Consider the following 27,367-nt stretch of genomic DNA (forward strand, 5'->3'; position numbering starts at 1 on the left):
GATAACAGTAATTCCTACCACGGGATTCACCTAAGAATGAACAGCTATAAAACACAAAAAGCGTCTAGCATGGTGCCGCTAGCTATTATTATAGCAGCTAGAGAATCCTCCAGGCAAAAGAACTTGAGTTCTCCCAAGCTAGAGACCACAGAAGCAGGATGGGAGCAGAAAGATGAATTCAGTCTGGGCGATGTGAAGTTTCAAGCACCATTTCCTGGAGTCTGACAAGTCGGGTATTGCCCCAGTCTCCCGTCTTGGTAGTTCCTCACTGTTCCTCAACAGCCAAGTGTTTGGTAACTCAAGGGAGTCTTGGGCAGTTGGGGAAAATACAGATAAGAAAACCTGCCAGCTGGAACTTTACAACATTTCCCCAATTTCTTGCCATGGAATGAGTTCCAGGTATATGGATACTGGTCTCCCTGGCCCTCCAGTCACTCCCGCAGCAGCAGCCTCTTTCGTTTACCCTATTTGGGGCCTTGCAGACTTGATCACTTCCTAGGCGTGCCAGGAAGGGAAAGGATGTGCAGAAAGCCCAATGCACCCACAAACAACATTCAACTTGCTGGGCCAGCTAGCTGACAGGCCCCTTCTACTCAAAATCTTATGTTGCTTTTTCAAAACTTGGACTCCTCCTCCCGATTCCGAACCATTTTTAAGGTATACTGAATGCCACCGTTTAAAGGGCTGAAGAGAGAGAAGTTCCCTACCCTTGATGTGCTTCTGTCAAGGTGCCCTAGGCCCACACCTTATAAGGCAAGCGCCCAGGAGACACTGCTGTGGTTTGAACAACCCGCACACTTGACATTTCTAGTAGAATAATGGGACCCGAATGCCACGGGCAGGAAGTCTTATCTTCCCAGCTGCCAACCCCTTCATCTCCAAAGAAGTGGACGGGAAAATGGAGGAGGAAGATTTTACAAGCGAATTCGTGGGCGGCCACGAGGAAAGAACAGAAGCAGTGGATGAGGTGACCCGGGAGCCCTTTGCTTGCTAGCCCCCCAGCCTGAATCAGCACGCTCCATTTGTGACGTCGCAGAGGCCTGGCCCCGGCGGGCGTGGGATGCCCTCGCCCGCCCCGGGAGCCTCGAGGCGTCACCGCGCTGCCACGCCGCGGTCCCCGGGGAGCCGAGCGGGCGGCGGCCCCGCGGATGCTGAGGTCTGCGAGCCACCGCCAAGCCAGGCAGCGAGCACGACGGCCGGCTTCGCCTCCGCCTCGGGCGGCCTCCGCCGAGCTCCCGGCCCCTCGCCGTCGCGCTAAGCCCGCGGCCAGACGCCTACAGCCCTCCGCTCCCTCCGCGCCGGCCACCCCCGCCGCAGCCGCTTTTTCCTCCTCCTCCTCGCCCGCCTCTTCCGTTTCTGGAGGGAAAGGCTGCAGCCTCCTTCGCTCCGCATCCCCGGCTTAGGTAATACGTTCTCCTTCTTACGTGCCCCTCGCGTCCCGCCGCTGCTTCCCCACTCCTCGGACCTGGGTCCCCGAGCTGGGCGGCCGGCACGCGCCTCATCGCCCCTGCGGAAGGTAGGTGAGTAAAATCGGGGCCAGGAGGCTCGGTGCTTCTGCGCCCCGGCCTGTGACGAGCTCTGCCCGCGGCGGCCAGGCTGCCACCCGGCCTGGCCCGCCCCGCATCGCCGCTGCAGCCCGCCGGGCCGAGGAGCTCGCGAATCCCGCGGCTCCCCCGCCCGGCAGAAATGACCCGAAAGAAACCGAGGGTGGGGAGAAAGGTTAGCAAACAACTTTGTTAAAAAAAAAAAAAATCGATCATTATTAGCATTTCTAGGTCGAAGAAGCTGACAGTTGTCGAGAGCAGTGGCCCAGGTTCAACAGGTAGATGGCGTAGCTGTCAAGCGCCCCTTGGTTTTGCTTTGGGAGATGCTTCTGAGTGTCCGTAGCTGCTGGCTGCCGCTAGTGAGTGACCTACTAGATGAGAGTAAAATAAACATGATGGGACTATATTTAGAAAAGTCTTTACTTCCTTGCTTTTAAGTCTCTGCATTTTGAAGGGCGGCTTTGTGAGATGTGCATTCATAGTTGGTGTGGCCAGGATAGTAGGTGGGAAAAATTTTAACAGGGCTTTGGCCGAATCAGGAACGCTGTTAGACACAAAGAGCATGAAAAAAAAAAAAAAAAATCCCTAATTATTTAGTCCATCCATGAAGAATACATGTAAACAACTAAGGTGTGTATTTTGGAGATTCCCAGTTCTAAAGCTAATTTTAAGGCGTTGAATAAGCATAAGTTTGCCCACTGTGTGAATCGAATTCACTTCAAAAGAACAGTGGCTTAAGGCTATATGGGCGGACCACTTAAGTGGATCCAACGTGTTGAATAAAACATTTTGGGGGGGGCCCTTTTCCTGTGATTCCTAACTTTGAAACCAAACAAGTTGATAAGGATCAGCCCTCTCAGCCCTGTAATAGTCTGATGATGAAAATGATCCACTGAATTACTATTGACTGATGAATTAGCTAAGTAACCTCATTTTTAACTTTAAAAATAGGGAATATAAAGAAAAAAACATAAAGGCAATGGAAGAGTTCATTTTTCAACACCTATTTGTTTGAATTCTTATTTAGAAGCCACTTTGTTTTTAAGCTTTTGTGGATTTTTCTACTACTCTTGAAGTTAGTTCTTGGTCATAAAGAGGATTACATAAGATGCATAAGTTACACTTTTTGCATAGAATAAGATACCATTTCTTTTCATGCTTTTGGACTAAACCACCACGTGCTTGGAGATTGCAGCCTGGACTTGCCATTTGATGTGAAATATCTCATTACAGATTTAAATTATAACTATACTTGTGGTAGTCCTGGAAAAAAAAAATGTCTTATTTGGACATACAAGGACTGTCAAATGAATATTATAGAATTTCTCATTATATATGTATTTCTTCTTTGATTTCTGTCTCTGATAACAATTAGGAAATGTCTTATTCTACTTTGTCTTGTAGATAAATTGTGTAAAAGACAATTATGTTATATAAAGTGATTAATAAAAACAAGTGTTTTCATTTATTAAAGGTGAGGATGATATATATGAGAACTTTTTCTGGATGTGTGTCCTTCATAAATATCCTTGTTAAAGTATTTTGAATCTTGTAATGAAGCTAATAAAACTATGTACATTGATGTTTTCGTTTGGTTTAGAGTTTAGAAACAGAGTTGATAGCATTTTGCTTCCCATCTCTTGTGATTAGCGTAGTAGTGTTTCCCAAATTTGCTTAATTTAAAAAATTACTTCAGGTGGTGGACACATCGGGGAGGGGGCCACAAAAGTGGTTTAAAAAGATTCCCATGTTGCAGCCTGGGACTTCCTGAATCAGAATCTCTATGGTTAGGAGATGATACTTCAAATAGGTCAAAATGATAAAAATTTTTAAAAAGGCAAGGTTGGGAAGCACAGATGGGAAATAACTGTTGCTGGAATGAATAGCTGATATAACCTCTTCTCATTCCTGGACATAAAATGTTCTTATCTGGAAGCTATGGTTTTACTAACATAATGATGTCACCCATTTAGGAAATCTGAAACTTTTATATCCTTTTGTAGTCAAGCCTCCTGGTGATTGAACCTAGCAAACATTTTTGCATGTTTAGTCTTTTTTATGTGGTATGCAATGTTAATTCAAGCCCTCTAATGTTATAAGAACCTCTTATTAATGGGCTATAATGCAGATTTCTGTGACTAGTAAGCCACAGCAAAATACTGTGCTTGATCGTTTCTCATTCATATCACAGATTTATTTTCTACCCCTTTTGTTCTCCTAACTAGAGAAAACAAGCATGCAAATTTTAATAACTTATTTATAACTTTTATTAAAATGACCTAACCCCAGCCAAAAAAAGGAAAAAAATGCTTTCCTTGGGCATAAAATATGGTCAATTATATATAAGAACAAATTAGCAAAATAGAATATTAAACATCTATAAAAGAATTTGTTAAGATGAATTACCACAATGGAAAAGGTCAGAGTTTTCTTTCCTTTTCTTCTCTCTCCATTCCTTTTCTTTACTTCTTTTGAGGGGTGAAGAGGGTTGTTTGCTGGCTTGTTTTTATTTTTAATCAGCTAAATATTTAAAATCTCCTAACTTAATTATCCAAGTTTAAGTTAATGTAAGTATTTGCTAACTATATCAATAGATACTTGTCCTTTACAGAGTGATGATGGTAGATTTCCCAAAATGCTAATGAGAGTTATAATTAATAACAAAAGAGTTAAATTCAAATGAGCAAAGGAAACCGGTCTTTTAATATTGCTTAAGGAGAACTTAATTTAGTTACAGTGATGTCATAATTTTTCAATATCAGTTGCTTTTTAAATAGGATCTGATCTTCCAAATTCTAGAGCACTTATTTTTTTTTCTGGGAGTCTGTAAGAATCACATATAATCACATATAATCCCAATTTGATCTGGGAATAACAGGTCTGTTTTAAAAATATGGCTGATGGTTGGGGTGCCTGGGTGGCTCAGATGGTTGAGCCTCTGCCTTTGGCTCAGGTCATGATCTCCAGGTCCTGGGATCAAGTCCCATAGCTAGCTCCCAGCTCAGTAGGAAGCCTGCTTCTCCCTCTCCCTCTGCCTCTCCTCCTGCTTGTGCTCTCTCTCTCTCAAAGGAATAAATAAAATCTTTAAAAAAAAATTGGCTGATGGTAAGCATCATTAATAGCAAAGAATGGGGGAGATAGAAATAAAAAATCAGATCGAGAAGGTAAATATTACCCAGTTTAGACACTTATCCATGGTGCAGGATTAGCAAGAATTCAAGAGAATTTATTAGATTTACATATTGGCTTTAACAAAACATTATGTCTTTTTACTATTTTGAACTTTTCAAGTAAAAGGACTATATTATTTTATTAGTTTGTGCTCCTTTAAAGGTAAATGTTACATTCAATATTGGGTATTGATTTATTCAACACTAGTAAATATCTGTTAAAAATCAACTTTTGCCTCTACAAAGTAGAAGTAGAATGACAGGAGGTATCCTGCTAAACCCAGTCTGCAAAAAAATGATACATAATGTGATCTATGACCTTTGCTTTCCTACTATAATATTCAGAAAATGTATTTTGGTCGTGTTATTTTATCGTTACAGTAAAAAAAAAAATAATAGCCATCTTCCAAAAAATCTGTAAAGAACTCCTCTGAATCACATTTTCTAACAGTTATAATCTGAAAACTTGTGTAATGAGTAATCCCTTACAGATGAATTTGGGTGGAAGAAAATCCTTTTAAACATGTTTATCTCCAATGGAATGAATATCAATTAACCAACAGAACTCCCACTGTGTGTCATGAGAAGATGGAAAAAAAATGTGTATCCTGCTCTCAAGGAATTTATAGTCTGTTAGAGAATAATGATGGCCAAGGGCTGGCTTGGATGGGGGCCTTAGGCTCTCATAATGTTCATTAGCCCCTCCCCCCACACCCAAACCACTGCATATGAACATACAATCTAAGTATTAAAACCCAGTGTGATCCCTGTAAAAAATCAACTTCAAGACAAATAGCTTGTGCCCTTCTTTCAACCTACTTTTTCATGCCCTTCCCCCAACCTCATTTTTTCCATTCAATCAACAAATATTTATTATGCCCTCATTAAGTAGATGATAAATATCAACAGTTTTTAAAATGTGCATTTTGGGACACCTGGGTGGCTCAATCGGTTAAGCGTCTGCCTTCAGCTCAGGTCATGATCCCAGGGTCCTGGATTCAAGCCCTGCTTCAGCCTCCCTGCTCAGTGGGGAATCCGCTTCTCCCCCTCCCTCTGCCCTTCCTCCACCCCAGCTCATGCTCTCTCTGCTTTCTCTTGCACGCACATGCACGCTCTCTGAAATAAAATTTTAAAAGATAAAATGTGCATTTTTCAAACCTATAATTTTATTTTTTTACTCTTTAAAAATTGTAGTAAAATACAGATAACATAAAATTTACTATTTTAACCATTTTCAAGTGTATAATTCACGAGCATTAAGTATATTCCCTTTGCTATGCAACTGTCACCACTATCCATCTCCAGAACTTATTCCTCATCTCAAACTGATACTCTGGATCCATTAAACAATAACTCCCCACTCTCCTCTCCCTCCAACCTCACTAACCACCATTCTACTTTCTGTCTCTACAAATTTGACTACTCTGGGTACCTCACATAAGTGGAATCATACAATAATTGTTCTTTTGAGTCTGGCTTATTTCACCTAGCATAATGTTTCCAAGGTTCACCTGCATTGTAGAATGGACCAGAATTTCATTCCTTTTTAAGGCTGGATAATATTCCCCAACCTCTTTTATTTGGAAAATAAATATAAAAAACAGGGACGTTTTGAACTAGAACAGACCATAAAAATCATCTCCTTCAAGCTCTATGTCCCTCCTTTCCTTCCTTTTTTATGTTTACAAAAATAAGGAACACAAGTCCCTTGTTGGGGGACTTGGAAAACCTAGTTGGTTCAAGGCAAAGCAGAGCTCAAGAACCAGCTCTCTTATGGCCTAAACAAGCTCTTTCTACCAGGAAGCCCAGGCAGACAATAAAAGGCAAGTGTTAAATGGGTTGGTGTCAAAAGTAAGTGTTGCAGATGTTCAGAAAAAAAGGTAAAATGATTGAAAAATGTTACCTTTGAAAGGAAACATTGAAACAGATTTGAAGAGTAGTAAGCCTAGATTCTGATAAACAATTATCACAACTATAAATTATATACTACTGGAAAAGATTCTTTATACAAGCCATACATCTCGTGTCTTTTCTTTCTGCCTTAATTATATATTACATTTGTATTCTTAAAAATATGTATTCTTTCCTACAGTTAAGATAGTTACACTGAATCTGCTTCTATTTTTCATTTTCTGTGGGATTTCAGGCTACATTTGTGACACCACGTTTGTTCTAAACACATCCTTGACCATATATATAAAAGCTTAAACATATAATTGAAATGCAGCAGAAAGAAAACTATCCAAGTGAATGAAGTTTCTATTTAGTGAAAATATTCCTAACTATGGAGAAAAGGCTAAAAAAGGGTCACTATCAAATTTAAAAGTATTTCTGAATGGAATACTTTTTCATAGTTTTCAAATGAATTCTGGAGAATCTTTGAATGGATCCTTTATGCAAGTATCATGCTAATGTGGAATACTAATTAGGTAGATCAACTTGCATGGGGTTTTTTTTTCCCAGCATTTAATTTTTGTTACAAAGAAGGCAATGTTAAGTTGACCCTTTAGCGGACCAAGGCCCATCATTCTTGATTGCAGTAGCTATAGGATTCCCTGTTCTGCTTCTAAGTAACCAATGAGACACAGAGCTGACTGGTGCACCTCCTGTTTCCCTAAATTGTCAGATAAAAATCAGCTGAGTGATGTTTTCTGTCCTCAGTCTAGATCTCCTGAATCAATATATCCAGGGGAAAAGTCTAAATATCTGTATCCTTAACAAGTGTCCCAGTTACTTCTTGATCTTCCTAATTTGGAAAACACTGCTTCAGCACGAGATCCCACTTATAAGCTACCAGAACATTGGAGACAGAGGACATTTTTGTGATCTGTTGCTTTAAGCAGCATCAGTGAGCAAAAACATGGACTACTGTGGTCCAGCAGCAGCCTTGACAGCTACGGTGAGGTCGACTGATCGGCTTAGAGGTAGCATGTATGTCAACACCAGCTGAAGGTTAGGATGGAGGGAGGGAGAAATGTGAAGGTTACACAGATGGATTTCCATATCCCATACTTAACATCTTTTCTAACAAAACCAAATTAAACTTACTATTTTGGTCTTTTAATCAACTAAATTAATCTTATCAAGATAGGTCGCCTCTAGATGACAAAGCATAACCTCAGATTCTGACGTGGCACAAAATGTGATTCAGTTGTTAGTCATCCAGATACAGCTTTGGCTCATTTTTGTAAATGAATACAGAATACATGTAGACTTTTATATAAATAAATATGGGCCCACATGCCTAATGGCCCTGGGTAATGCTAGTAAAATCCAAGTACAATAAACAATATTACAAGGATGAATTCTGCGTTTACAAAGCTAAGAGGAAGTTCATCAGCCAACATTTATTGAACACCTCTCAAGTATATGCTAAGAGTTTTAAGGAACCACACACTAAGAGTTTTAAAAAACCACACACACCTTTAAATCTCCTGCCAGACAGAGCACAGAGAAGCAAACCAATGTACAAGTGTTGGCGACTTGGGACAGAGATCTGGCCTGCCTCTCTGCTCCCATGGCCCAGGTGCACAAGATGAAGGAAAGTCGGGAACGGTTCCCAGAGGAGCTGACTGTTGAACGGACTGTCGTCTGTCTGTCTCTGTCTCTCTCCACACACACATACTTTTAAAAATACTTCTTATCAAATTAGAAATACAGAAAAGTATGCAGGTTCTAAGTGCACAGCTTGATGAATTTACACAAAGTCAGCCTACTCAGGCAACTATCACTCAGATCCAGAATTACCAGTGCCTAAAAGCCCCTTCCTATCCCCCCATCAATAATTCCTCCTTCTTCTCTAAGGGGAACCACCATTGTGACTTCTAACATCATAAGTTAGTTTTGCCTATTTTCAAACTTCAAATAAATTCAGTTGCACAGTATGTATTTATTTTGTGGCTGACTTCTTTCACGCAACTGTTTGTTTCTGTGAGATGCATCTACATTGTTGCCTGTAGCAGTAATTCATTCATTCATTCTCACTGCTGTATAGCATTATCTTATGTGAATGTGCCACAGGTTATTCCATCTTCTTATTGATGATTGCATTATTTCTAGTGTTAGGTCATTACAAATTATGCTACTCATAAATATTCTTGTGCGTGTCTTTTTTTTTTTTTTTAAGATTTTATTTATTTATTTGAGAGAGAGAGAATGAGAGACAGAGAGCATGAGAGGGAGGAGGGTCAGAGGGAGAAGCAGACTCCCTGCTGAGCAGGGAGCCCGATGCGGGACTCAATCCCGGGACTCCAGGATCATGACCTGAGCCGAAGGCAGTCGCTTAACCAACTGAGCCACCCAGGCGCCCCTTGTGCGTGTCTTTTAATATATACACGCATGAATTTCGGTTGAGTATATGTCTACAAGGAAAATGGTTATGCTTATATTCAACAACTTCCAAATAATTTCCAACATTGGCTTTACCAATTTCATTCACACCACAGTGTAGGAGTCTCATTGCTCCACATCCTCACCAAAATGTGAGATTTTTAGTCTTCACATTTGAGCTGGATATGCAGTGGTATCCTGTTGTGATTTTAAGTTGCATTTTCCCTATTACTGACGAGGTAGAGTATCTTTTCATATGTTTGTTGGCCATCCGAATATCCTCTTTTATAAAGTTATCTGTTCAAGTTTCTTGCCCATGAACTCATTATGAGAAGGCAAGTTAAACATCAGGCATAGAAGGCAGGTGGACGGGCATCCTCACCCAGAGGGAATAGCATTTACAAATTAAGAATCTGTCCAGAGCAAAGGAGTAAATGGACAGATAGTGGGAAATCAATTAGTAAATGCTCAACTTAGAACCTACGAATCGATGACAGCAATATCATATGTATCAAAGTAAAATAACACCAAAAGAGTACAGATGGTCCCATTCTGTACTACTTAATGGATTCTGAGAAATGTTTGACAGTCGAATACCTGAAGGTTGAACATGGCTTATCCACTGGAAAGATAATTTAGTTTCCAGAGAGCTTAAAGGTGGAATTTAAATACCTAGTAATGCTTATGATACAGGTTCCTTCCGGCCTAGGTAACCAGATGGGCAGATGAAAGATCCACAGTGGTCTCAGGAGAGGCTATTTTTAGCAAGTTGCATGTTAGCCCTCTCTGGTTGCTCCAGCAGAGCCGATGGAGACCCCCGACATAGTTTGTGTGAGCCCCCTTCTGTCCCCTTTCCTTTCAGCCAGGGCAGCTGCCACTCTTTACACTAGTACCTAAAGCAGTGCTGAGTATGGAGCAGGAACTGGAGGGGGGCGAAGTCTGTTTCCCCTACAACAGCAATGTGCGCTAAATGGAACCTTGGCCAGCCGCTCGGCACGTGCCCACCTAGGGAGACTCCTGGACATCTGCACCCCCCTGAGAGAGGCCACCACAAACACCTTCTTGTAAACACCCGGGAATCTCCTGGAAGTCTGGCCTCCCCCCGCCCCCCAACGGCAATACCTGTCAGGCAGGGCTCCCACACAATAGCTTCAAACCGTCCACCTTCAGAGGACCAGTGAAAAATGGAATTCAGGATATGAATGGTGGGGGTGGGGTGGAGTCACTGGATACTGGGCAAAGATGTAGGCTCTGTACAAGGTGTGGATTATCTGCAGGAAGAAATGAATGTCCACGGAAATGCTCTGACCTACTTGCTTATTCATGAGAGAGCAGTTCTGTTTTCTTGAGGGCCTTTATCCATGTGGTCACACTTCTGTCACTGTGAACAGCAAAACGGCATGGCCAGCTTCTGGTACAGCCAGGCTCTTTGCAAAAGAATGGACACACTTGGCCCTCAAATGCCCACAAAATATCCTGACAAAATGTGCCCCCCTGACATTATGATGATCCTGCCAAGCCACCCGTAGACTGTCTACCATGACGCCAGAGCAGTCATGCAGCCTCCAGGAGCCAACTTTCCAGTCAGACGCCCAGAAACCGAAGCAACCAGATCTGGCCCACATACAGGAACCTTATTCTGAGTCACTCAGAGAATTACAAGTAGTTCCCAGCCTTTGGGGTTTAATGGACTAGTAAATTTTCAGAAAAGATTTTGGTGACCCACATAAAGTTGCCAGCCTCTTATTTTCTCAAGTAAGGACACGTGACTGTGGTTCCTGGGTTTAAAAGCCAGGTTGTGTTTAAAAGCCACAGCTGTCATTTGTGATCCACTATATGCAATGCTGTGGGCTGGGTACTTTTCCAGAAATATCTCACTTGATCTTCACAATGTTCTGGCAATTTAAGTATTATACTCATATTGCAAATGAGGAGAGAGGCTCAGATAGGGTAAGGAAATTACCCGATGCCACACAGCTAGTTAATGGCCAAGCAAGGCTCTGAGCCCAGGTTTGTCTCCAAAAGCCAATGTCTTTCCCACTATACTATTTATCACATCTGAAATATGTGCATATTATTCAAATGTGATTTGTTTTTTAGATTTTATTTATTTATTTGAGAGAGAGCACAAGCTGGGGGGAGAGGGAGAGGGAGGAAGGAGAAGCAGACTTCCTGCTGAGCAAGGAGCCCGATGTGGGGCTCCGTCCCAGGACCCTGAGATCATGACCTGAGCCGAAGGCAGATGCTTAACTGACTGAACCACTCAGGCGCCCCTCAAATGTGATTTTTAAAACACTGGTGTTTTGATGAAATGACAGAATGGTTAGGAATTAAAATTGAGTTTTGTCTGTGTAGAGAGATTTAGGCTTCCAGGAAAAGTCTTAAGAGCATTTTTTGCCAACTTCAATTTATTCAACATTTCTCCAACTGGAGATGAAAAACCCCACAAACGCTAAAGAGACTATTTCTATCTGAAATTGTGATACACTGATGTTAATATACATTTGGTCTGAGATGGTGAGGAATGTAACTTCTTTAAACCTGATCAGGGATACCTGGGTGGCTCAGTTGGTTAAGCATCTGCCTTCAGCTCAGGTCATGGATCGAGTCCCACACTGGGCTCCTTGCTCAGCAGGGAGTCTGCTTCTCCCTCTGCCTGCCACTCCCACTGCTTGTGTGCTCTCTCTCTTTCTCTGAAAAATAAATAAAATCTTTAAAATAAACACTGGGGTGGGTATGTGCTATGGTGAGCGCTGTGAATTGTGTAAAAAACTGCTGAATCACAGACCTGTACCTCTGAAACAAATAATACATTATATGTTAAGAAAAAAAAAGATAGCAGGAAGGGAAAAATGAAGGGGGGGAAATTGGAGGGGGAGACGAACCATGAGAGACTATGGACTCTGAGAAACAAACTGAGGGTTCTAGAGGGGAGGGGGTGGGGGGATGGGTAGCCTGGTGATGGGTGTTAAGGAGGGCACATTCTGCATGGAGCACTGGGTGTTATACGCAAACAATGAATCATGGAACACTACATCAAAAACTAATGATGTAATGTATGGTGATTAACATAATAAAAAAAAGAGAGAGATAAAATAAACCTGTTCTGATCAAATATGCCTTGAAATAGGTTGTCACAAAGTAAGGCTTATGAGAGGTTATCAGGGTTCACTACATCATTAATGATTTGGCTATTAAAATGAATGGCTCCTAGTAGAAAAGACTGACTCACAGAATTAAATTTATTGACCATATAAATGAAGACAACCCTACTCCATTTCTGTTTGGCCAGAAAACAAAAGACAAAGGGATAGATTTTGTTGACATTTGCTAAGATTATCAAGGTCTCTCTTTCAGAAGAGGTGTTAGGGGATAAGTTGTAGCCCCCCCAAATTTGTATGTTGAAGCCCTAACCCCTAGTACCTCATAATGTCACTGTATTTGGAGACAGGGCCTTCAAAAGGTGATTAAGTTTAGTAAGGTCATATAGGTGAGCCCTAATCCAATCTGTGTCTTTATAAAAAAGAGAGGGAGACGCCAGGGATGCTCATGCACAGAGGAAAGGCTATATGAGGACACAGCAAGGAGGTGGCCATCTGCACGTCATGGAGAGAGGCTTCTGGAGAAACCAAACCTGCTGACACCTTGCTCTAGGAACTTCAGAACTGTGAGAAAAATAATTTCTGTTGTTTAAACCACCCAGTCTGTGGTATTTTGTTATGGCAGCCCTAGCAAACTAATACAAGAGGAATTAGATATTTGGCATGAGCTAAGCCCCTCCCCCTGATGCCAAGGCAGCCAGTTAAGAGAGACATCAGTAGAATATGATGGATGAGATTTTATCATCCAGCAAAGATGGTTTACACTGAGGATCAGCTGGGAAAAAGGATTTTCTAAGAGTAGAAAGGAAGTCAAATGTCAGAAAGTGATTTTTTTTTATTTTTTTTTTAAGACTTTGTCAGAGAGAGAGAAGAGAGAGAGAGCAAGCACAAGCAGGGGGAGCTGCAGGCAGAGGAGAGGGAGAAGCAGGCTTCCTGCCAAGCAGGGAGCCCGATGCGGGACTCGATCCCAGGACCCTGGGATCATGACCTGAGCCAAAGGTGTAAACGCTTAACCGACTGAGCCACCCAGGCGTCCCTCAGATAGTGATTTTAATAGTTAAACTAGTGACTGCTATCAGCTAGGTGTGTACTTTTTTGCCACATAGTGTACCTTATAATAATAATATGCTTATGATTATTTACCCAATAATTACTCCTCCCCTGAGTTAACAGCTAAGAATTTATGGAAGAATTTTATTGGCTAGAGTGAGGGCATCTGCCAGTTTCCTGGGACTTGAATCTTGTCCCAGCCACTTCCTAGCTGTGTGATTTTGGGCAAACTACTTAAATGTCCCATGCCTTGGTTTCTTCATCTGTAAAATAGAGATAATAGTACCTTCCTCATAAGGTTGTGTGAGAAGTAAATGAATAATATATATAAAGTGCTTAGAAGGATCCCTGGCATACAGTAAGCACTGAACACATTAGCTATTATTTTAACTGGGGCCTCTTTCTGCACATGGATAACACATAGCAGAACCATTGGGCCTCCACGGTTCCACCAAGGTATTTGCCAGCAGGCGCCAGCCCCTGTGGACTTGCCAGCATGGTGTCGAAGAAGAATAAGCGGGCCTGAAGAACAGCAGCTATTAAATCTCAGTGTTTAGCATCATCTAGGAGGCTGACAAAAATGCAGATTCCTGGGCCCTGTCTCCAGAGATTCTGATTCACCAAGCTGGGACAAAGCCCAGGAATCTGTCTCTTTAGTGGGCACCTTGGTTAATTCTGATACAAGTGGTTCTCAGATCCATTATTAAGAAATACTAATCAAAAACAACTTCTTCTGTATTCTAAGCTATTAAATTATTATAAATGTCATAACTTACTAATCACGAGTCTATAATACAGTTCATTTAAAATATTTGAAATGTTTAAATAAAACTAACTTAGGTAAAAAATGAATATGTAAACTTGCTTTTAAAAAATCATCTGAAAGTTGGGCGCCTGGGTGGCTCAGTCAGTTAAGCGTCCGGCTCTTGATTTTGGGTCAGGTTGTGATCTCAGGGTCATGATCTCAGGGTCCTGAGATCAAGCCCTGCATTGGGCTCTGCACTCAGCATGGAGTCTCCTTGAGATTCTCTCTCTCCCTCTCCACCTCTGGGCACACTCTCCCTCTTTTTCTCTAAAATAAATAAATCTTTTTAAAAAAATCATCTGAAAAATAGTTTCTGCAAGTGTTACTAAGAGTTATGGATAAACCTGAAGAAATTTAGCATCGAATGCAGACCTCAGTTTCTCCACAGATAATTTGTTATTCCATTTGAATCATTCCAGGTGAAGATGAATTGCCCAGCGCTCCCCTCAGGGTTATGGTTTTAATGAACTGCGTTGAGGACAGATGGGGAGAGATATATGAAAGCAGCTTATTAGGGGGAAGCAGGGAGAATGGTGGTTAGGTTCATCTGGAGGAAATGGTTCATTCAGCCAGAAAGTAGCAGGTTAGCTGTACGAATTAATCAGAAAGTTCTGCATGTAGATAATGATATCTGTGAGAGACTTTTTTAGGGAGCCAGGACCCTGAAGAAAGGCAAATAGTGCTGGGCCCTCTAGGATGGCTGGAGAAAGCTTAATCCCAAGTTGAAACTGGTCATTCAACTTGGAGCTTGACAAAATATGATAGTGCTTCCCAGGGTCAGAATAAAGAGTGATTAAGGTTGGACTCTAGGATAACTTTGGAACTGAAAAACCTGATTATTGTGTTATGATGAGTTCCTAAAATCTGTACACCTGCTAGCTGCAGGACTGAAGTTTGTAGCTGATACTTCTTTCCTACTGGTCAAGCTGCTGTGCCCAAGTTGTGGGAGGATGGTCATTATTGAGGCAATAGAGGTGAAGTTCAAAGGGGAGAAACTTGGGATCCCTGGGGCAGCTATGCAGAAACTTAGAGCTTTCTGTGTGAGGGAAGGGGGAGTGTTGGTTCCTGGAGTTTGTAGCCTCTGTGAGGAGCTCACCTGAGTGTTCTGAGGGCATCATGGGGAAAGTTTCTTGGTTATGCAACAGTGCAGTGGTAGAGTGTTTCCTTAAAAAGAAAAAAAAAAAAAAAGAGGTTTAACAAAGTTGAGGAAAATAGACAATTCTGATATCGTTTATCTAGAAAGCTTTCAAATTAGACCCCTTGAAATCTTCATGCTGCTTTTCAGATAAGCTATTTGGATACTATTGGTTCACCAGATTATTTTCTCTTCACTTATAATCACTTAGAACATTTACTAAGAAACCAAAATTATCTAAGTTACTGAATTTATACTCTTGGGGCGTATGTATTCCAAGATATGTATGTATCCGTGTGTGTATACATTTTATGTGTATTACTTATAATTTATGTTTTTAACTTCTCATTTATAGCAGACAGGTGCCATTATTTCTTTCTGCTACTGTAAATAATATTAATCCTTCTTTTGAAGAAATATTTTAACCCAACTCTGACTTTTTTTTTTAAACACAAATCAAGGCAAAATGGAACTACTGGTTAAAGGTAGTGACATTTCTAGGGATCTTGATACATTTTTTTCCTCAGACACCCTATAGAAGCCCACTTGTTTCATGCCTAAGAGCAGAGTATCAGCACCCACTTTGCTGACAGGTGCAAGAATGAACGCTAACTTACGACAGCCTTGTCTACCTAATAGTAAAGGGGGATGTCTCGTTTTTATTCACTTTCCTTTTCTTACCGTTGAGGTTGGATATATTTTCTCATGGTGGTTGACCTGTAATCTTAAGAAAATAGCATTTTGGGGGCAAACTTAAGACAAAGCAACTATGACCATCACAGTTAACTCCATTGCACTGGCATCTTTGTTGTATGAATTCTCAGCCTCCTAGCGTCCATTAAGGGAATTTTTTTTTTTTTTTTTTTAAAGGAGAGTGTTGATTATGAGAATAGAGAGCCTGGGCTTGTGTGTAGGACTGACTCAGAGCCCTGCCGTTTAGTCTTGTGTAACCCTGAAGAAGTTACCCAATCTCCCCAGCCTTTGGTTTCCTTGACTGTAAAACAAGGCTGACAGCCCTCACAGTAATTCTCACAATGACATTGTATGTTAAGCCTGTTGAAACTTTCAGTCAAATGTAGCTACTACCGAAAAATGAGAAACGTCTCTCTCCTAATTACCCAATAGCTCCGTCAAGGTATGACAGCATACCTCTTAGAAGCCAGAACTTTTAAAGTCCCAACGAGCTGCATGTTTTATTCTTGAAACTTTTGCAGCAGCGCAGAGAGTGGGACTTTTTTTTTTCCCCATTAGAAAAAAAAGGTGGCTGGGAGATAGGTTGGCTGCTAGCCCAAGAGTGGCCTCAGAGTCTTACAGGACACAGCAGTACTTGCTGGTATGGTGCCTAGTACTTTAGACAGTTGGCCCCAAACTGATAGGATAAATCCTCTTGCACTTCTCTCTTCTTCCCCAATATGGTGAACGAAAGCGCTCCTTCAGGTGCCACTAAGCCTGTGTGATCATTCTAAGGTCATTCCAAGACTTGGGCTTTCCTTTTAATATTGTGCTTGTATCCACCTGCCTGTCATTCTAGGGATTTCTTTTTTTCTTTTTTTTAAAGATTTTATTTATTTATTCATGAGAGACAGAGAGAGAGAGAAAGAGAGAGAGAGGCAGAGGGAGAAGCAGGCTCCCAAGGAGCAGGGAGCCCGATGCGGGACTCGATCCCAGGACCCTGGGATCATGACCTGAGCCGAAGGCAGACGCTTAACCATCTGAGCCACCCAGGCGCCCCTAGGGATTTCTGACGTAGATTCTCAACGACTTTCTTTCACTGAGATTTCAGTTCTTTGCATAATGGGCTTTTGAGACTAAATGTATTTTTTTGAAGCATTTAAAAAATAAGTTTCAAATTTTAGGTGTTACCTGGTCTTCCCCACTGAGGATGTGACTCCGACATGCACGGGCTGTTCAGCCCTGCTGACCAGGTTGACCTCCGGATGGGTTGTCTAATAGTGCCAGATGCACCCTGACATCATTCTCCGAACCGCTTTCTCTTTCACATTCTTGTACTTTTCCAGCTGACGGCCCAGAGGGTGGGTGCCAATTCCACCAGCAGCTGCAACTGGAAGGTTCAGAAATGTCAGCTATCCTCCAGGAGCTGCTCCGTGTGTCTGAGAAAGCTGCCAACATTGCCCGGGCATGCAGGCAGCAGGAAGCCCTCTTCCAGCTGTTGATCGAAGAAAAGAAAGAGGGAGAAAAGAACAAGAAGTTTGCAGTTGACTTCAAGACGCTGGCTGATGTACTCGTACAGGAAGTTATAAAACAGAATATGGAGAACAAGGTAAGGAAGGTCACAGCCAAGGTAACTGCAAAATACTTGCCTTGTGGGTTTTCCCCAGTAGAATAGCATGCCTTTTCCTTTTCCCTCCCCACCTCAGAATACTGGCACCTAGGATTCTAATAAATAACCTGGGTACCCCCCCCACCTTGTTTTGACTACAAAATTACTAAAATGTTCACTGCAGAAAAAATTAAAAATACAGAAAAGCAAATATGGAAAAAAAAATCACAGTTCTGACAGCTGAAGAGAAACATTTGGATATAGAGCTTTTATTTATTAATGAGTTTCTTTTTAATAAATAATACCCATTCTCCAGAAAATAAGCAAAAATAAGAATCCTTAATCCTACCACTAGAGAAAACCACAGCTATGTTTTACTAAATATTGTAAGGACATTGTGTACTTGTGTGCATGGCACATAGAATTTATCTCAGTAGAAATGAGAACATACTGTTTTATTGATTTCTTTTTTTAACTTGACATATCCTGTCCCACCTTTTGATGTAATCTTTTATCTAATGGTTGCCTCAGTTTTGGGCTGGTACAGTCCTGAAGACTGAAAATCCCCTTTTATTCTAATAGAAAATCATTGTTTATAACTAACAATGATTGTGATTCTAGGTATCTTAAACTGGCTGGGAAAAGAAACTACTCATAAGTAGTAATAACATAATGTAAGACCAGCAGATATTTATGAGTCCTTACTGTGTGTCAGGCACTTCTAAGGGCTTTAAATATATTAAATTATTTAACAATTATAATAATTTTATGAGGTAAGAATTATTATTCCAATGTAATGGATGAGAAAAGGGAAGCACAGAGAGGTTAAGTAACTTGCCCAAGGTTGCACAGCAAGTGAATGGCAGGGCTGGCTTTTGAACACATACTGGCTCCAGAGTTTGTGTTCTCTGCAATACTATGTTGCCTTTATATTATAATCTAATAATAACACATTTTTTTTAAGATTTGGGAGGATAGAATTTTATGACCGAAAGCACTACAAAATATTGAAATAGTTTCTATTGAAATTCTCAAAATATTGGGAATCAAATGGAATCATTTAAGTGAATTCTTGACCACAGGCAGAAAGAGCATAAATGGCCCCTTGAAATCTCTACAAACTCTGCTTTTTCATGCCCTGTAGTATCCGGCTCCAATAAACGAAGTAAATTTATTTTATTTATCAAGGTAGTTGAGTACGAGGGATGGTTGAGCAATTGAATTAGAAATGTGTCGATATTAACTTGTATTAGCTAATATTTGCCCCAAAGCATTGTAACAAGTTCAGCACTTGTTCATTCGTAAAGTATATGATAGGACTTATGAACAAAGAAACGATACTGACTTTTGGCTAGATAAGATGTCTTTGTTTCATGACGCTTACATCCTGTAAGCTCAGAAGCCAGTCTTGAAGCAGGCTTGGGACATGGAGCTGCAGCCCTTGGTGAATGGGCTCGTTGGCAGCCCCTGTTGACTTGCACTGTCCTTCGGAAGAGGAAAAAACAAGTGGTTGTGGGCAGTATTAAAATTATTGGCCATCTGCAAATGACTGAGTTCAAATAGCTGAAGCATTTCCTTGCTTTTGTTCCCTGAGAACATCACGCGTATCATAATTCAGCACATAGCTTGAGAAAAATTATCTTTACTACAGAGAGGATCAGAAGCAAAATGCATCTGAAAGCTTCCTGGTCATACAGAGATGAGAGAAGATTCTTACTTAGCTCCACTTTTTTTTTCATTCTACATTGATGTGCTAATTATCAGTCAATAAAATATTTCCTTTTTTTTTTTTTGCTATATTGCCTTCCTTGCCGTAAGTCCAATGATACCTTCAACAGGTGCAGGAAACACCTGAAAATGAGAGCAAACTCTAATGTTATCCTCTAAACTTAATTAGTAGTCATGTTAGGTTCTTGGGCAACGCTGTTAACTCACATAAGCTACCAGGGTGCTATTGAAGAGCAACAGTTAAAATATTTCCTTGGTAAATATTCTAGTTCTATGGCCCTTAGACGGAAGGATAAAGTTTCTAAAGTACTGCAAACTCAACAGAACATAAGGAAAGCAGACTTCTACCACGATTTGAACTTCCTAGAGGGGCAGAGGAGCAGGAGAATGTTAGAAAACTAAGTACTGAACCAAGTGACTTCACTTTTTATACTGGGATTGATTTCTGGAATTGTAAATTTCTGAATTTCAGATCTAGTTGTGCTATTTAATTTGAAGCACAAAATGAAAATATCAGAATTGAACATGTTATGTGGAATTTGGGTTTTGTGGGGTTTTTGTCTTTGCTTTGTTTTTTGGTTTCTTTGTCATACTCTGAATCATTCAGTTTCCAGGCTTGGGAAAAAAAATTTTGGGAGAAGAATCGAATGAGTTTACTAATGATTTGGGTAAGTATAAGAATTTGAATGTATTTTTGTAACTTAATCATCATATGGTATTCTAACGTTCCACAACGTCATGAAATAAATGTTTGGAAGCCTTTCATGTAAATAACATATTTGAACGTTAAGCTTCATTCAGTATCTCAGAATATCATGCCATTTAAGTTAGAGGTGTTACTTGGAATTATTTAGCAAGTCCATATGTATTCTTTTAGCTATAAGTCTGTAGCACTTAAGATAATATAGGACAATCTTTGGGGAAGTTGCGTGGTCCTTTGAGAATCTAACAGAAGTTACAGATGCACGTTACACAGTTGTATGGACAATTTTAGGTCCAAGTTTTAAGCCCATTCATAGACCTCCTGGGGAGTCCATACACCTTGCCTGAGAAGAGAGAGGCCCCATCTCTGAAATACTGTGTGTTCTTGAGCAACGAAAACTTGTTCACCTCATCAGTTCTCCGGTCTCAGAACCTCTGTAAAAGGAGCTGAATTAAATAAAAGGTTCCTTTTAGTACCACATTTTAAGTCTTCTTTAATTAGTTTCCTGTGGGCCAGATTCTCCATTGATGTACCTCCACATTTCCTGGATGGTAGAGAAAAATATCAAAATTTCTGATCCTTTACAGCAAAACAAATTATTTTAAGTTTGTCTGGGTGTTTTGTTTGTTTAATGATAGAAGATTAAAATAGTGAACTTTATCATTGATCATGTGACCAGTAGTGAAACATCCAGAGGCACAGCTGCAAAGGAGAAAAAACTAATTTCTGGATTAATGCTGGAAGACTGCCTCATTCATGGGCTATGTATTACAATGCAATTAGTTCTGTGACACTCAGGGAAATCTCATTTAAACTTAAGGATAAAAAACACCTGTGACTAACTAATAAATTCTATGCTTGAAATCCTGTGTCTGGCTACCTCAAAAACAGTTATTTTAATATTTCATTTATCTAGAATTATAGGGGCAAAAAGACATTCCACGAGCATGTTTCTGAGAACCGAAGGGGAGAAGGAAGTTAGAATGCGGGGGGGGGGGGGGGGCGGCAGGCGGGCAGAGAAGTGTGGAGCATGGGATGGAGGAGGTGAGTGCAGGCAGGAGCAGAACATGAAGTTTGCAGAAAGAGTTTGCATTTTCCTCCAAGTATGATGGGAATTCACTGGAGAATTTTAAGCACAGGAATGATGTGAGATGAGTTGCTCCTTGGATTGATCCCATGACTTTTCCTGAGCCCAGTGTCGGTGCTTGGTTAAGTGGCAGTGATTAGCCTTATTATTCCCTAACTTCAACAGTTTAATTTGAATTTAACTTCACTAAATGCAATAGAATGTTTCTTGCTGATTCAATCAGATTGTGATCTCTTACAATCTATCATTGTAATAGATTCATACTGTGCTTCCCAAACTTTAATGATCACGGAATCCCCTGGGGATCTTTAGCCCTCAGCTGTGGGATGGAGCCTGAAGTTCTGAATGTCTAACAAGCTCTCAGGTGATGATGCAGATCCTGGCCAGGGTAGCTAGGAGTACTTGTCTCTGTACCTCAAAACCCCCAAAGTGCCATGTCTTCTGCTTGTTATAAGTTTATATTCACCACTGCTGTCACTTTTTGTTGCTATTAATTTGCCTATTTTTGCCAGCCTCTTTCCTCACTTTTGTTGGGAGCTGGAAACAAGGTTAGTCTAAGAAGCATGTTTAAAGTGATGGTTGGAGCGCCCGCATTTGGTAACTTGTGGTGTCACTGGGAGAAGGAGCTTTACTTTCCAGTGGGGTTCAGAGAAGAGAGCTGTTTCTGTGTATGTCATGTCACGTCACATCACACAGTTTACCACATGTGAAGATTGGTTATACTCATCTTATAGTACTTTACTGAGCAGAAACACTTTTTAGTTAAAAGCAGTATCCTAGAGAGAGATAGAAGCACTTCTGTGTGCTGGTAAGACCTCTCTTCTTTTCAGTAACATATTCAAACATTAACAGGTTGACCTATGTATATTAAGAGGCAAAAGGCAAAAAAACATAAATATCATCCAAGACTCAGGGTTCAGGGGTTCTTAACTGGTTCAGGAGCCCCCTTAGACTGGATACAGAATTGTGTGCATTTGCCCACGTGGACATTTTTCTGGGAAGACATTTCTTTGATGCTGGGAATCCATCCCTCACTTCATATTAGGTATATGCGTGACTCCTGGGCAGCTGGGACCTTGTGAAGCCCCCTGGGTGATTCTGGCAGTCAGCCAGGTTAGGAACCACACGTATGAACATGTTGCCCTCACCTAATCTTAAGTGCACGGCTTGGGCTCCTCCCTGCCCTTCTGTTGTTTTTCTTCCCGGAAACTCTTGAAATGCAATGGCTTTTAGTTTGTTTTTATCCTAGGGGAGAAGATTATCCTGAGACTGTGTCCGACCGAGGAAGAAACAGTAGAGCTCCTTAGCAAAGTCTTGAGTGGTAACAAGTTGGCGTCCAAAGCATTAGCCAAGGTTGTTCATCAGGATGTCACCTTTACTGACCCAGCTCTGGATTCGGTAGAGATCAACATTCCACAGGACATTTTGGGAATTTGGGTGGATCCCATAGGTAAGTAGAGGAGAGTGTTTGCTTTTATTGGTTCTTATTAGTAATCCCTTGGTCGGGGGAGGTTTGGAAGAATAAAAATTGAGCATGTAGCTGAATTCTCCTAGAAATCTTTAACATTTTAAGGTTGTAAAATGAATAATGAAGGTTGAGGTACATGTGTGATGATGTGTATATTTACATGTATATACATGATACATGTATATTTATAACATTTCTAGAACAGATATGTATTTGTGTGCATTTGTGTGTGTGTGTGTATACACACATGCATATATATAAAGCTTGAATTAACTCATTTTTGAAAGAGTTCGGGGGCCAGACTGGTAAAGAAAACAAAATAATGAAGTGATAGTAGCTATAACTAATTGAACACACCTGCCATTTAAAGAACACTCAGCCCCAGCAGATTGTTGCCAGATAGGAGTACAGTCCAGATCATCAAGGTTTTAAAGAGAAACGAAAATCCAGGTTTTTAAGTGATACCTCCCAATTTTTAACCACTGACTACTAATTCAATTAAGCAAATAGTCAAAACCACTGTATAGATCAAGCAAAACACAGCTGAATGGGACTCACTCGCAGTCAGTTTGTGAGCCTTGTGTAAATCTTATCTATTATTTTTTTGGTCATGGTTGTGGTAGAACCCTAATCGAAGCTCTGAATTTTAAAAAGTGTAGGTCTATTTCAATGACGCTATTAATACAATGCCCTGGCTGTTGATTTGCGGAGTCCCTCCTTTTTTTCATTCCTACTTGCCTGGCATATTCTACCCAACGCAACTGGGACCATTCCCAGGCAAATGCCCCCATCCTCCCATTTGCAAGCATACAACATTATCAAAATGCCTTTAATCATTAGGGAATTACAGAACATTCATTCAATGGATTACATACGCAGACTAAGAATCTTTCCCAAAATCTTTTATCACTTCACGGTAAATTAGCATTAGCTGAGGTTTCTGAGGGCCAGGGATCTCCTATTTCTTGGTTCTATCCTGAGTTGACTCTGTTAGCCAGCTATGGGGACTTTTCTGCCCCACACACCCTTAGCCGGCTGTTAACTCACCAGATGTTGGCAGTCGGCTACTGGCATATAGGTCTCTTAAGGGGAAACCTGGTTCCTTGGCTTTTTCTCACAGGAGCACCATCAATTTCTTCCTTTTGTGCCACCATCATGGTCTCTTTCCTTCTTCTACTTTGAGGGACCAAAAAAAAAAAGTTAATTCCAACCCCGAGAGCCTTCTGGAAGGAGATTTTCCCATCCATCCCTCCATATTATACTTGCCCTCTGATTAATAAGAGCTCTAAAGAATCCCACCAGTTATCCTGAGTCATTAGCTTTTAAATGCTTTTGATATGCAATGAATATCTGAGTGCTTATCGTATGCAAGGTGCTATGCTAGATGCCACAGGAACTATAGACGCGTCGTCCCCCCTCAAGAGTTCCCATAGAGTTGGGGAAAATGGAACACAGGCATCTTAAAAATAAAGTCCAAGAGGTCAAATAACAATTCCATACCAGTGACACCCAAAGGTAAAACTTGATTGATTGCTCTCTTAGTCTGTTCAGGCTGCTGTAGCCAAATACCGTGGACTAGGTAGCTTAGAAACAACAGAAACTTCTTTCTCCAAGTTCTGAAGGCTGGGAAGTCCAAGATCAAGGTGCTGGCAGAGTAAGATGAGGGCCCTCTTCCCGCTTCATAGCTGGCCACTTCTCGCCGTGTCCTTGCATAGGACAAGGGACGAAGGATGTCTCTGGAGCCTCTTTCATAAAGCCCTAATCACATTAATGAGGGTTCCACCCTCATGACTTAGGTGCCTCCCAAAGGCCTCACTGACTAATAGCATCCCCTTTGGGGAGTTAGAATTTGGGGAGGACACATTCAGACCATAGCAGTTACCAGATTAGTAGAAGACAGAAATGACACAGGGCAGAGTTTATAGATGTTTCCGTCATTATCTTTTAAATAATCACTGCCTGAATCCAAACAAATTTGCTTCATTTTTTTCAGATTCCACTTATCAGTATATAAGAGGTTCTGCTGACATTAAATCCAACCAAGGAATCTTCCCTAGCGGACTTCAGTGTGTCACCATTTTAATTGGTGTCTATGACCTACACACAGGGGTGCCCCTAATGGGAGTCATCAACCAACCTTTTGTATCACAAGACCTAAACACCCTCAGGTAAAAGGGGAACATTTCCGGTATATTGTGGTTTGGGGAATTTACCACCTCAGCTTTGCTTATTGTCGAGATGATCACTTGACATGACATTACCGTGACTTGATACACTGAGGTGCTCCTACTAAAGTCTGCAGGTTTGAATTAAAATTCTTTCTCTTTTCAGTCTCGGGTTAAATATAATTTTAGTGGGGGCTAGGTGCATGCAGACAGAAACTTTTAAAAGAAAGTCTATCTTGGAGAAATCCTAGTTTTGCATTTGGAAGATCTCAGTCCCGTTCCCTGTTTTCTAGAATCCATTCAAAACCAGACTGAGAGAACAGTGGTAACACTGTCTTCTATTCCATTTGAAACAAGGTAGGTGCTATCAATACAGCCAAGTCAAACATTCATGCAATTTTAGAAATTTTTCAAAACAAGTATGAGTAAGTGTGCAGTGAAAAGATGAGTAGATATGGCCAGGATTGGACCCTGACTATGGGGTACTCTCCCTATAAATACTGCCTCCCCCCCCACCTTGCATGGCCTCCGGCACAGAGCATGGAGGTGGCCAGGCTGCCCACTGCCTCTGCCCCAAGGCCTGTACTTGGGGTTGACTCCAGGGCATGGCAGAGTCCAGGTGGAAGCCAGCAGCTTTTCTCCTGTGGCTTCAGTTTTGAAACAGGCCCTATTTTTCCATGTCTGTATGACTACACATTTTTATTGAGCTTTGAGTTGCTTCCCACAACGAAGATTTGTTCTTTAATGAACATAAACGACACCTCTGCAATTTTGACATTTTTTTTCCCTCTACCCTGCCTTCTTTCATACTGAAAATGTGTCTGTTATCTTTAAAGGGTTATTAAGAAATTAAAAAGAACTGGGACTGGATGCAGACATAATCGTGGCCTAGGAACGACTGGCAAAGTAGTCAGTGGTGCCGATTGTGGAGTGAGGCTTCCTGGTTTACATGGAGATCCCAACACTGACTAACACACAGTTATATTCTCTAAGGCCCCGTTCTCCCCCTCTGTAAAGCGAGTAACGACCCAACACGATAGAATAACTTAAACATGGAGAAATGAGTGTTTGGTGGTGTTGTGGCCACAAATAAGGAGTCCATCTTTCTTGGTGTTAAGGCCAAAGCAGAGCTAGTGAATAAGAGAATGAGAAGGGGTCACCAAATGAAGAAAAACTGGTTAAGGATGGTCAAAGATTCGCAGGTTGAAAAGAGAGATGGTTTATCTGTTCATTTTTTTTTCCCTATTTAGTGTTAAATGCCAAAAGTGGCAAATGAAATTCTGCTGTGTTCCTGGAGGCCAGAAATCCCAGAGATATTTTCACTTTGTCCTAGATCACATCTAAAACCCACAGCAGGGGCACCTGCGTGGCTCAGTTGATTAAGCATCTGCCTTCGGCTAAGGTCATGATCTTGGGCACCTGGGATCAACCCCACCCCCCTTCCACCGGGCTCCCCGCTCAGCGGGGAGTCTGCTTCTCCCTCTCTCTCTGCCCCTTCCCCCTGCTCTCACTTGCTCTGTCTCTCAAATAAATAAATAAAATCTTAAAAACAAACAAACAAACCCAGCATTCCTAATCTGCAGCAACCCGGCACCTGCAAGCGTAACAGTTACTTTTACAACGAATGAGCTGCTTGCTATTTCTAGGCTTCAGGGCATCGAGACTCACTGCATTATATATTTTCATATCATTAAGTTGGAAAACAACAGGAGTAATAAAAACAAACGTGATAGCCTACCTCCCCGAACTGAAGAGCTCTCTTCCGCAGGTGGAAAGGACAGTGCTACTGGGGCCTTTCTTACTTGGGGACCAACATCCATTCACTTCAGCTTCCCGACTCTGAAAGAAAGAGCAGGGACACACGGAGCCAAGTGACTGAAGACACCAACTCTGAGGCGGAATGCTCCCACAGGTTTTCAGCTGTCATTAGTACAAGTGAAAAGGACACTGTCAAGGCCGCTTTGTCCCGTGTATGTGGCGAGCGCATGTTCCCGGCAGCTGGGGCTGGTTACAAGAGCCTCTGTGTTGTCCAAGGCCTTGTTGACATTTACATCTTCTCAGAGGATACCACGTTCAAGTGGGACTCATGTGCTGCTCACGCCATACTCAGGGCCCTGGGTGGGGGAATGGTGGATTTAAGACAATGCCTGCAAAGAAGTTCCGAAACGGCACTTGACTGGCCACAGTTGGTGTACCACGTGGAAAACGAAGGTGCGGCTGGCGTGGATCGGTGGGCCAACAAGGGAGGACTGATTGCATACAGATCAAGGAAGCAGCTGGAGACATTCCTGAGCCTCCTCATCCCAAACCTCGCGCCTGGGGATACACGCACATAGACGAACTCCGTCCTCGTGTGCTTGTTCAACACCCAACTGTGAAACAATTCCCCACATCTGTTATCTTTTGAAGATAGCTTTGTCCTATTGATGGTCAACATTCTCCTTCCTCTTCTGAGGAGCATTTTTCCATTATGTGTTCTTAAGAATGTTAATTTCAATAAATGAATGGTATTTGTGCAGCAGTTAAACAGATGTGTGAAATTCTTCATAGTGGATATTGTGCTATTAGTGTTGCTTGAAACACTCCAATAAAATATTGAAGAGGAAAAATTCCTGCTCAGTTAGTAACACTCCTCTAAGCATCTAAGTCATAAGTAAAATGTCACTAAAATATTAGGGAGCGCACAAGAAAAAGCTGTGCTTGGGTTTTGTTTCCTGTCCTGAAGGGATAATCTGCAGCTTTAGCCTTTGGCAGAACACTTAGAACTATGAATCTGATGCATAATTTAGCCAACTTCATGT

At 41.4% G+C, this 27,367-nt stretch overlaps 2 protein-coding genes and 1 long non-coding RNA gene across 6 annotated transcripts in view; 1 reads left to right on the top strand and 2 right to left on the bottom strand.

Moving 5' to 3' along the window:
* Nucleotides 1-1,562, bottom strand: part of HIBCH (3-hydroxyisobutyryl-CoA hydrolase) — a 117,898-nt gene extending 116,336 nt beyond the window's left edge. The window contains exon 1 of one of the 2 annotated variants that reach the window (XM_064586828.1): nucleotides 1,425-1,562. Coding sequence is in view for 1 of the 2 variants with exons in the window: in XM_064586827.1 (XP_064442897.1) it covers nucleotides 1,425-1,502 (78 nt within the window). In the remaining variant the exon portion in view is untranslated. The remainder of the gene's footprint in view (nucleotides 1-1,424) is intronic. The other variant, XM_064586827.1, reaches the window with a different exon arrangement.
* On the top strand, nucleotides 1,009-27,085 carry INPP1 (inositol polyphosphate-1-phosphatase). 3 transcript variants are annotated; one of them, XM_045868341.3, is made up of 6 exons: nucleotides 1,009-1,403; nucleotides 17,153-17,415; nucleotides 19,751-19,811; nucleotides 22,183-22,383; nucleotides 24,395-24,569; nucleotides 26,335-27,085. In XM_045868341.3, exons 2-6 carry the CDS (start codon nucleotides 17,212-17,214, stop codon nucleotides 26,900-26,902), a joined length of 1,209 nt encoding a protein of 402 aa, XP_045724297.1. In that variant the 5' UTR covers nucleotides 1,009-1,403; nucleotides 17,153-17,211; the 3' UTR covers nucleotides 26,903-27,085. The 3 variants fall into 3 exon arrangements, with proteins under 3 accessions (XP_045724297.1, XP_045724298.1, XP_045724299.1); XM_045868342.3 differs by having other exon boundaries at nucleotides 1,375-1,516; XM_045868343.3 differs by having other exon boundaries at nucleotides 1,385-1,520.
* On the bottom strand, nucleotides 11,199-17,154 carry LOC129045619 (uncharacterized). Its single transcript, XR_008505589.2, has 3 exons — nucleotides 16,998-17,154; nucleotides 15,096-15,163; nucleotides 11,199-11,736 (listed from the first exon to the last, which is right to left on the bottom strand). It is a non-coding gene; the product is annotated as an uncharacterized LOC129045619 (long non-coding RNA).
* Nucleotides 27,086-27,367: the final 282 nt, after the last annotated feature.

This window comes from Mirounga angustirostris, unplaced genomic scaffold (genome assembly GCF_029215605.1).
Source record: "Mirounga angustirostris isolate CCGP_5_RB_7025 unplaced genomic scaffold, mMirAng1.0.hap1 SCAF_3, whole genome shotgun sequence".
NCBI lineage: Eukaryota > Metazoa > Chordata > Mammalia > Carnivora > Phocidae > Mirounga > Mirounga angustirostris.

Coding starts and splice junctions, on each gene's coding strand:
- INPP1 (XM_045868341.3), top strand. CDS start 17,212: ATGTCAGCTATCCTCCAGGAGCTGCTCCGTGTGTCTGAGAAAGCTGCC. Junction 17,416..19,750: donor AACAGAATATGGAGAACAAG/GTAAGGAAGGTC, acceptor TGAATCATTCAG/TTTCCAGGCTTGGGAAAAAA. Junction 24,570..26,334: donor CAAGACCTAAACACCCTCAG/GTAAAAGGGGAA, acceptor TCTCTTCCGCAG/GTGGAAAGGACAGTGCTACT.